Source organism: Lingula anatina, chromosome 9 (genome assembly GCF_051362555.1).
Source record: "Lingula anatina isolate TDL-2025a chromosome 9, LinAna3.0, whole genome shotgun sequence".
In the NCBI taxonomy this organism is placed as follows: domain Eukaryota; kingdom Metazoa; phylum Brachiopoda; class Lingulata; order Lingulida; family Lingulidae; genus Lingula; species Lingula anatina.
Window position 1 is genome coordinate 1146479 of NC_141775.1, and position 11307 is coordinate 1157785.

The 11307-nt window shown below is 38.0% G+C and overlaps 2 protein-coding genes across 2 annotated transcripts in view; both read right to left on the bottom strand.

Annotated features, from left to right (window-relative positions):
• The window catches only part of LOC106155781 (uncharacterized), a 197920-nt gene that overhangs the window by 17213 nt on the left and 169400 nt on the right, over positions 1-11307 (bottom strand). The gene's annotated exons all lie outside the window — the stretch shown is intronic.
• On the bottom strand, positions 853-7112 carry LOC106161503 (uncharacterized). Its single transcript, XM_013538472.3, has 4 exons — positions 5197-7112; positions 3367-3442; positions 2610-2768; positions 853-2414 (listed from the first exon to the last, which is right to left on the bottom strand). The coding sequence occupies exons 1-4, from the start codon at positions 5965-5967 to the stop codon at positions 2005-2007; spliced, it is 1416 nt and encodes a 471-aa protein (XP_013393926.2). The 5' UTR covers positions 5968-7112; the 3' UTR covers positions 853-2004.

The window sequence follows — 11307 nt, forward strand, 5'->3', positions numbered from 1 at the left end:
GCACTTCTCCCTCCCATATACAGTACAAGAGGCGAAAGTAGATTAAACCAAGCATAATTCCCATTTCTGTGCCTCATGAATAGGGCCTATGTTACACGATGTTACATCAAAATTGCCGTCGTAATTATTTTATATGTTCAAAACTTTTAAGTTAAAACTTCTGCACCCCCCCCCCCCCCCTTGTGAAAACTGGATCAGCCGGGGTATTATGCAAGTTACTATATGGAATTCCTATCTCGTGAACTCAATATCCTTAATTTCTGCCTTTTTTTACGATGACGTCGACGATTCTGTCAGTTTCGTGTTTAAATTGCTTTCCAAGAATAGTATTGACCAAAAATAAAGGAATTACTTCAAAGAACCCCCTCTTTTAAATTACAGAGACAGAAAAAAATCAATTCATAATTGAAACAAACAGGTCTTTTTCACTATTTTCAAGACACAGTGCTGTTTTGCCTACATATGCCTATTTATCCAATTCTTCATGGATTGCCAGATTTTAAAAGGATTAATAATAATTATAATAACACTAATAATGCAATCTGTGAATAGTATATGCTAATCAAAATCACAAAAAAAGGAACGGGATATTTCTCTCCCTTGCGTCTGTTCTTTTATCCGTGATGAAATACGGACCAAATATAAAATTTGAATTCATTTTATTGTCATTTTGATGTCTGCACTCTCGATCTTCTCCCTAGCTAGTCTACAGTTTTTTTGTCTGTTAATTTATTCTTTACATTTCCTAAAAACTATGTCTTTGCATTTCCTTTTGGTATTGTTGACCAGTTTTCTATATAAAATCATATGAAATATAATATATACTGCTCATTCAAAATATAAATACTTACGATGAGTCACATAATTTTATTTTTTCACTTTTATCTATGTGCTCTACCGTCCACTCATGCATTTATATCATATTGTACATGACCTTATTTACAAAATATTAACATCTATCACAAGAATAATTTATATAGAATTACAACTTGGAAGCAAAGGCAAAAAGGACGGCCTGCGTCTCTTTTTAGCCTACGGACTACCGACCGCTTACGATTTTCCCCCAATGTTTCACCCTTCAAAGTTGAGGCATGGGCAAAATTTAATAGCCAACATCAAAGTCATACATCCAGCCGATACATCTGAGTGAATCAATTCGAATTTTCTTTTGTAACGTGTAACGTATTTGTGACTATGAACTAAATAAAATTCAACTTCCATGAAGCGGTGGCAAGCCGGTGTAACAGGGACTTCAACATCGTTACACCCCATGTTAAATTACCCTGTGTGAATCAGTGACCTACCTACCCCCACCCCACCCACGCACCTCCACAAAGAAGCGTGTAATTTTTAAAACACATATGATAAATGTCTTAAGCACCAATATAACATATACAATCTCGGCAGCATCTACATTTGTCGTAGAATTAAAGCGATGCCATCTCAAACATGAATGTGACTTATGTTATGAATCATGGGGCATGGATGACTGACCACAGTGTTGTGACTCGATCGTCCAACTGACCTCTGATACTGGACAGGTGACACTGACCACAACTACTGGACAGAGGACATTGTGAAATATACAGTGGACATGAAGTATTGGCCGGTTTTTTAAGTTGAAGGCAAGATGTAAACTCTGCCCAGTTCGTTATGAAAAATTAAAAAAAGAAAACGTTATACCAAAATATATACAGTCTGTCTTATATCAAATAAAAAAGCGACTTGGTTAATACTAATCATTTTCAGATAGCTACCAGCCTAAAGATATGACAGGTAGACTACCTTAGAAAAAGAATGCATGAGCAATGTGCAGGAGACTAAAATGTAGATTTTTTTAACGGCAATACACAACATGCGCTAGCGCAATGATATCGTATGCCCTCCTCTCGATTAAAAAGGCTCCCTTCTCTCTTAGCTGTCATGTAAAGATGGGACAGCATTTTTTACGTCACACTGGTTTTTGACGTCACGCTGGTCTCTGACGTCACACTGGTCTCCCCCTTACATCTGTTCTTTACCCTCGATGAAATACAGACCAAAGTAATTCATATGCTTATTAGGGGTCAAGAACTGGCCACCTGTAACAGTGACCACCACCCCACACCCTCTGACCATTTCGACCACGCCGCCAAGGTAACTGCAGTGTTCATGACTGGTCTGCAGGTTGATGTGCTTCCAGTTTTGGAACAAGATATGACGGTTGTCCGATAAGGGAATTGCACAGTTTCTCTGTAGAAAGTGTTCGAACGTGGCGTGGCCTTGCCGATTTGTGTGCACGTTGAAACAGAGTTGACTGTAGACGTAGTAGTAACCGGGACGAGGAACCTTTAGGTAGCCATCTTCCAGCGTCACGCCGCCCTTATTAATGTGGCTTTGTGAGCTGCTTGGGTCATCTTCCCAGTGTAATTCGCCTGCAATTGGAGTAGATACTTTTAAGTGATAAAGTTTCATGAAAGATGTCTTTACTCAATATCGGTGTAACTTCAGTTTTTCAGGTAAAACCTAGTTTTTGTTATCTTTCCATTTCTACGGTAGGGACTGGGGCGAGAGAGAGAGAGAGAGAGAGAGAGAGAGAAGAAGAAGAAGAAGAAGGAACAGAAACTTACAATCAGAACCTCGTGTCCCCGGAGACGTTTTACTGCACGTGCCGATGACGTGAGCCACAGGTGTTGGACGCTTCGTGGTCGTTGTCCTGGGCAGCGGAGTGACCAGTGGGATATTGAAAGGTCTGGAACTGTTTATATGGCCTAGCGCGTCAAGGCGTTCTGAAATAAAGTGACACTTTTATCAAAACTTAAATGCATTAATTTGAATTTGTATTTTGAAAATTTGAATGTCATACAGGTTCAACACTAATTCTTTAAAGTTTTAATGACGTCTAACGCGTGTGAAACGCGGCTTTGAATGGTAAGAAATTGAAAGGTTTTTACACATAAATACATTTTAATAATAATTATTATTATTTTCATTTTATTTATTATTCTGTTCATACAATAATAAATAAAATAATAATTATTATTATTGTTTTTATCATTATGGAAATTGATGCAGTACCGAGAGATGACCCTACCAGTCAATTCGAACTTTCAAAAATTAAAATTCTAGATTATAACTAAACCATTGCCGACCTTAGAACAAAATGTAAGAGGAGAATGGACACGAGAACCCACAAAAACTGAATGAAATTCCGCACCCTTCGGTGTCTGAGCTACGAGGTCGAATTTTCCCATTACTTTACATGATAAAGTGCTATATGAAAGCCGGGGCTATTTAGTTCAGGAGACAAAACGGAAGCGGTAGTAACGTGGCCCGGTGTCTTTTGACATTAAAAACAGATTAGGTTCAGTGTGTGCCGGATCTTACCTTGGATTGTAGTGATTTTTTCTTCCATGTCGTTCTGTTTGTGATGAAAGTCACGACCGAACTCTGACATGACCACCTGAATAAGAAAACCGCAGTTTCATAATGTGTAAATCTGTGAACCGCAGATATGAATTATGATGGTAATTAACGATCCCCTTTCCCGCTCACTCAATCAACTCTCCATTTATTATTATTATTCCACTACATTCGTTTTTCCTTTCTTCATTCTTTTTTCTCCGTTTCCATGTTTTCTTCTTACTTCTTTGGGGATACTTTTTTCCTTTTTATGTCGATTGTCGATGCCTAGTAATGGCTATATATATATATATATATATATATATATATATATATATATACAGGCCTGTAGCCAGTAATTTCAAAAGGGGGGTTCTTTTTCTGAAAAAGTGGACCTTTTTCCATAAAAACTTCATGAACCTAGATCAAATTTAACCCAGAGTGCACCTTTTCCCAGCAAAAGGGGTGGTTCTTTCGAACCCCCCTGGCTACGGGCCTGATATATAAAGTAGGTTAATTTTAGCATACACTGAATACATTGTGTATTAGAGTCACTGTGGGAATGTGGGATCTAGAGGTGATGCATTTAAGAAATTTATCATTTATTTTTTTTTACTCTTACTCATTTATTTCTCATTATAATTCAACTTTTTTAATTGAGGGGAGAATTTAATTGGAGAACGTCATTCAAGGCCTATTATATGACTTCGGAGAATCTTAAATATCATTTCTTCTTCTTGGCATGCTTCACTCCCCTCCACGACAGTACATCTGTATTCAGTAGGTATTCAACAGCTTTCTACTTGAAATAAAAATCCTTTACTTCCTGAATTGCCTTGGTTGGTTTCTATTTAATGAGACTATTATGTGGGCGTCCATTCTTACTTAGTAAGCTTTAGCTTTCAAACACTAAACAGCAGCTACCTGTACATGCAGGTTGGGAAATTCCGATAAGATATTTAACTATTTATATATATCTATATCTGTAATGTTTTCTTGGTACTAAAAATACGCCATGAGTACACGGGACAGTCGGATAAGATGATAGCTACCTGTTGGCGGACAAAAAAAAAACAACTTAATTTAAAAGTTGGATTAAAAAATTGCGCGCATCTGAAAAATGACTGTGAAGTTGTATTTTAATTTCACTCATAAAATTGGTAAAGACGAGAAGTTATTTTCTTTCCATCTTTCTTTCCTGTTCTTATCCTCTCTCTCTCTCTCTTTCTCTCTCTCTCTCTCTCTCTCTCTCTCTCACACACACACACACACATATATGCCCGACCCCCCACTCTCTTTCTCGTGATTAATGATATATATGTCCAAGTATATGCAATAACTTAAAAAAGACCCATAAATCGCGTTTAGCATGACATGTAGCCATCTTCACCTGTATTAACATAACAAACAGAAGGATTACTTTAGTATTACTTAACATTTTATTCTACATCAGCAGGTAAGTAGCCAGGGGGGAGGGGGGTTCGGGGAGGGGGGGTTCGAAAGTACCACACTTTTTGCTGGGAAAAGGTCCACTCTGGGTAAAATTTGATCTACGTACTTGAGGATTTTATCGTAAAAGGTACACTTTTTCAGAAAACGACCCCCCCCCCTCTGAAATTGCTGGCTACGGGCCTGATCAGGTACACCTATTGTGTGTTGTCCACCAATTTGCACTTATCTTAGCTGAAATCACATCCTCAACAAACTATCAGTCGTTATATATATTAACTAAGACAATAAGTAGAATGAATGAATCATACACCAGGTTAATGCTCAACAGCAATTATTATACGTTAATAAAAAAAAAAAACTCACCGACTTCATCAATTCCGTGATTTCAGATGCGTTGCTGGTGCAGATACTCCCCTCAAGGTTCAGGACCAGCGGTTTGGCTAGATCCGTGCGAACTTTGCATACATTTCGATCCGTATAAGTTTTTAATAGCGAGATATCAGCTTTGGTCTCCCGGGCAAGTTTTTGGCAAGGCACGCACACCGTTGGTGGACTGTTATTTTGTTTCAGTCTTTGTATGCTGCTCATATTGTCCATTCGTTCACTGGTGTAGTTCAAGTAAAACCACAAGCAGAAAGCGCTGGTCGCAAGTAAGAGAAAGGTGTATATACACACAAAAATCAAAACAAATGTTCGGCGGCATATGCATATGTGTTCGTATCTAAGTTTTTCGAGGTGACTCAAGTTATACTCTCCAGGATCGGAGAGTAGAGACCGGCCGCTAGTAACAGTGAACTGTGAATCGTTTCGCGGTATAAACAAGGGGGGACCCGCCCCTTGGGGTAGTTCGCCCACGCCCCGGGGCCCACCCCCTCCAAGCCCCGCCCCCGGGGGGTAAATGACGTCGTAAGCCCCGTCAGTGACGCTGGACTCGCTGTCGGTGGAGGCTCCCCTAGGAGCGGCGCTGCCGGCACGGACGCTGTGTTCAGGGGTTGGTGGCAATGGACGGAAAACCATGCATGCTTGGGGTATCATCCCCACGGAGGATCCAGAGGCTTCGGCGTCGATAATCAGCGGCATGGGTGGGGCACGGCAGTGCGTCCAGGGGCCCGGGGGGAGCTGTCTGTGTGACATGTCTGCTGACGAATTATTATAGTTTTCTTTCTTTTTTTTTTCAACTGTCCGCTGAATTTGTCTGCAGGTATAATATTTGGCTTCGGCACGATTTGGTCTGATTAACCAGGCTAAAACCTGTGTTTTATTGGACAGACGCGCTTTTAAAGCACCTCACTATACTGTCCAGACGATCCTATGGTAAGTAACAGATCGGACCCATTATGCAGTGCCTGTTAACGTTCGTTACAAACACCTCGGCCAGGTGAAACAACTCCAATATATCCCTTATCCCTTAATTATCCCTAATCTGGTAAGGGTCCTGGACGTTGCGGTCAGATATTAGTCACCAAGTTTCTGGAGTTTCCGGCCACTTATCTGAGTTCAGTTGTATTTACAAGTGGCACACACTAAACGACAGTTTCCCCGGGCTAATATCCACTCCAAGCTCCGCATTCAGAACCTATGCCAGCATCGGTACGTGCCATGCGTGGATGTTTTTCTTTCACATTCAAGCAACTTTGTCGCGCTTGGTCTGTCCAAACAAAAGCGTTCGTCGTATTCACTTCCTTCTGAGAAGAGGCTGGGATTTCCAAACTATACGTAGGGTGTCAACTGGGGGGGTCGGGGCCTCTGGGCCGTGAAACGCGACCTGGTTGCAATTTGTTATTTTCCTGATTTTACCTCAGGTATGCGTGTGGTTTAGTTTGGTCCTCCTTTTGCACCTCCTATGCTGTCTAGGCCCAGATGTTAATTCATCACAATATCCTAGTACATGAAGATACTTCAGCGGTTTCTTTGTTGAAGAAGCACGTGGTTCAGAATCAACATCAAACTGTTTCTTGCGGTTCTCGCTCCAATAAAGTTCCTTCTCACCTCGGTGAAAATCAGTACTTCAAGTCCAAGATTTTACAATATTAACTTTTTATCGCTTACGATTATCATAAATTCATGTAAAAGCTATGGTAAACACACTGCAGGGCAATTTTAGCCAGATTAGCCCTTAGAAACCACTCTAATAATATCTTAGGAGGCGTTTTTGGAACTACGACAAAGAGTGAGTTTCAAAACATAAGTTTTCAGTTGAAACAAAAGGCGCGTGTTTTATATTAGTTGTCCCCCAGGCTTGAGTAAGCAGGAGTCTTATTCATCCGATGCGGTTCGTTAATCTACACTGTCACTTGGATCCATTATAAACTACATGTACACATTAGTAGTATTAATGGGTGCAAGACTATTATTATTTTTACCATGGCATCTCGAGTGCACGGGGATGATTCATGCACTTTTTCCTATTTTTTCTCCTTTTTTAACAGATGCCCAACAGATGTTTCAGTAACGTCAAAACCTACTTTTCATCCTACTTTTGGGCTTGGGTTTATGACGCTTGATATTTGGGTTTACCGTACAATATTGTTCTGGGAAGAAGAGAGGTCTGGTTTGTGATCTCTCATCGAAAAAAAAAGAAATACTTTTCTGCATGACTCAGCGTTCAAGCTACACAAGGTCAACAGGTAAAGAGAAGGGAAACCCTCTAAATGCTGAAAATCTCTTTTTTCCCCCTTTCAGCACGCATGGCCTGAAAGCTTTGTGTATAACGGAGAATTTTCAGAACACAATACCACACTAACGTACGATACATTTTTATACCGTATCATGCTTTAACTACTACTACTACTACTGATGATGATGATGATGATGATGGTGATGATAATGAAAACTCGAATTTTTCTTCTTCTTCTTCTTATTATTATTTAGGTGTTACCCTAATCAATTATTTAGGTGTTATCTAATAACTTTGATTTAACAGAGATAATACTGTAGTAATGGAAAATACTAAAAGCATCGGGCACGTGTTTTGAAAAATTAATTATTACTTAGTTTTGTTAATTATTAAAAAGAAAGACTCAGAGGTATATAATTAACTGTCAATTATTAATTATATTTTGTTAATTATTAAAAATAAAATCTCAGAAGTATATTATTAACTGTCAATTATTAATGTGAATAAATAATGACTTAAAAATCGAATCAAAATATAATTTTTTCGAATTTCATTTTTTTAAATTAATTGAAAGGGAGAGAGGCGATGAACAACACCTCATTTCCACGAAATATTTATCAGCGAGAATCCATCCACGGAGTGTTTTGGTACGTCGAGCGCGGGTTTCCCTCGCAGGCCCCGTCTGTTAGCTACTCTGTTTGCCGTGTCCCGCAAAATGCGGTTTGTTTATATTTGACAGCTTGAACTGGGTCGCCGCTTTGTATGTAAATACAGAGCTCTATATATAACACGGCTACATGATAACCTATATGTACTGGTACGTAAAGTCTTGAAAACATAACCTGGTCTATCAGGTGTTTATATAGGCTTCATGTGAAATGAGACTAAATGGGACGTGTCACGGGAAAATATTTGAATGTGTCGTATGCCTGTCTCCTTAATGCCAATGTTAATGGGGTTTGTTCTGAATAGTAAGGTTACACGTACAGATACAACAGTGTATTACCTGAATAGAAAAACCAATGAGCTCCATGCCCCTACATATATAGTAGCTATTTAGCTACTTGGAGAACCCAACACTAAAGAAAGGTGACATTGAACAGTAGCGCCCTCTTTTGGTTTATATTTTACCAAAGCGTCCAAAATATGTTTTCACCCATAAATGTTAATTTATACCTCTTCTATAAGAACAACTGTAGACAGAGGAGTTAAACAAAAGTTAAAGACTGACCCTCCGTCTATATGCCCTACTCCTTGACCCCCTTTTTAGTCCGGTGGCTTAAGGAAAAAATCGTGACACGGCGGATAAAAGCACCAAATTTGGCATGTAGTTACCTTTTGACATTATAAATCAAAATAGAGCCGTAGCCCTCTCAAACAGTTTACCGTTTGGTCAAAAAATCCAAAATGGCCGCCAATTTATGGAATTCTATAGAAATATGTACATACCTATGTTGATTTTTATCAAATAAATTATTTCCTCAGAGTTTTCCACACCCTTATTACCCATTTTATTCATATATGTCAGATAGCAAACAAGTTCCCTTGGACTTTTTGAAAAAATCCAAGATGGCTGTCATATGCCATACAAACAGCCATAGGAATACTAGCGCACAACTCATACCAGCTAGAAAGATACGTTGTCCACTATCAAATTAAGTCTGTTTCTCAGATTTTTGTTACCCACATATCAATGTTTGTGGTGAGTAACTACGAAGTGTTCTTGGGCATTTTGGAAAATCCAAGATGGCTGCCATGTGCCACAAAAATTCTAGTATACGGGGGATTCAACTAATGGCAACTGAAAAGAATAATTTTCCACTATCAAATTAAGTTTGTTTCTGAGTGTTTTCCACATCCTTTCCACCCACACAATATGTATGTGGCGAGTAACTAACATGTATTCTTGGGCATTTTGAGAAAATCCAAGATGGCCACCATATGTCATAGGAATACTTCTAGTATTACAAAGGGTTGGAACTAATGCCAGTTAGGAAAAACATAATTCATTATCAAGTTCAGTTTATTTTTTCAGTGTTTTACACATTATTATTACACTGTGATACATATCTAGCAGGTAATAAATGTGCATATTTGATCATTCTGAGAAAATCCAAGATGGCTGTCATTGGCCATAGGAATACTACTGGAATTACAACTGCACATCCATGGCTTTTCATCTAATACCAGGGTGAAATTGTGTTTGCTTATCAAGTTTTGCCCATCCTTATTAGTCCTATGATATATATCTGGTGGGTAAATAGTGTGCATCCTTGGATATTTTGAGAAAATCCAAGATAGCTTCAATTTGACATAGGAATACTAATGGGTGGGTTTCAATTGCTGCTAGAGAGGCATATGGTTCACTATACAATTACATTCCCATGGGTTCGTTTTAAAAATAATATTTTTTTATTCCATTTATTATTACCCCTATGATGTATACCTGGTCTGTAGCATGTGTGTATCTTTGGGTATTCTGAAAAAAAATAAAGATGTCTGCCTTTTGTCATTAGAATATTTGTACACATAATCAAATAATGCCAGAGACACACTGAGTACAATTTAAATGTAGTTAACTTTAGATCTTTTTTGAATGTTTTTTCATATCCTATTTATCCTTATGAAAGACTCTGTGTGTGTAGAAAGTGTATGTATCCTTGAGTACTATTCGGAGAAAACCCAAGATAGCTGCCAGTTGTCATGTAATATCATTCAAATGCACATAGGTGTCAATTAATGGAACAGTTCAGACATTGATTCCAACATGAAATAAAGCAATTTAAACATGTTGACATCCTTATTAACCTTACTCTATATAAATCTGGTGTGTAGCAAGCGTGCATCTTGCGTTTTTGAGAAAATTCAAGATTACTGCAATTCACAATAGGATTAGTAGGCCTACAGTCAACTACTTTGGGTTCAATATAAAATGAATTTTGTTTCTCGGTATTTCCCACATTCTTTTTGGACTTTGAGATATCTATCTGGTGGGTAACAAGTGTGTACCCTTAAGTATTTTGACAAAATATCATGATTACCCTCATTTGCCTTAGAAGTGCCTGTAAAATCCAATGCACCAGTTTTCCTACGGGGAAAAGAAGGCCTTCTTGGATTTCCCCAAAATGATCAAATATGGACATTAATTACCTAACAAATACGTATCATGGGTTAATAATAATAATAATAATAATAATAATAATAATAATAATAATAATAATAATAAACAGAATAACAACTGAATTCAGCTTCATTTTATATGGAAGCCTATCTCTCGCAGGTATTAACTGAACCCCACCTTCTATGGCTAGTGGCAGCCATTTTGTTTTGTTTTGTTTTGTTTTCAAAAAGGATACACATAACATTCTGATCACATATATTATGTGGATTAAAAAGACGGGGAAAATACTCAGAAACAAACCTAATTTATCAATTGATATTATATCTCCATGGCAGAAGAAGCCCTATGTGTACTAGTATACTAGTATTCCTTTGATATGGCGGCCATCTTGGATTTTTCTCGAAATGCCTGAGAATAAACGTTAGTTACTTACCACAAATATATTATTTGTGTAATAAGGCACTCAGAAACAAAATTAATTAGATAGTGGGCAATGTATCTTCCTATAGTTGGCATTAGTTGAAAACCCTTGTACATGTTCTAGTATTCCTATGCCATACGGCGGCCATCTTGGATTTTTCAAAAAGACCAAGGGCACTCGTTTGTTATCTGACATATATGCATAATATGGGTAATAAGGATGTGGAAAACATTGAGAAAATACTTTATTTGATAAAAATCAACATAGGTATGTATATATTTCTACAGAATTTCACAAATTGGCGGCCATTTTGGA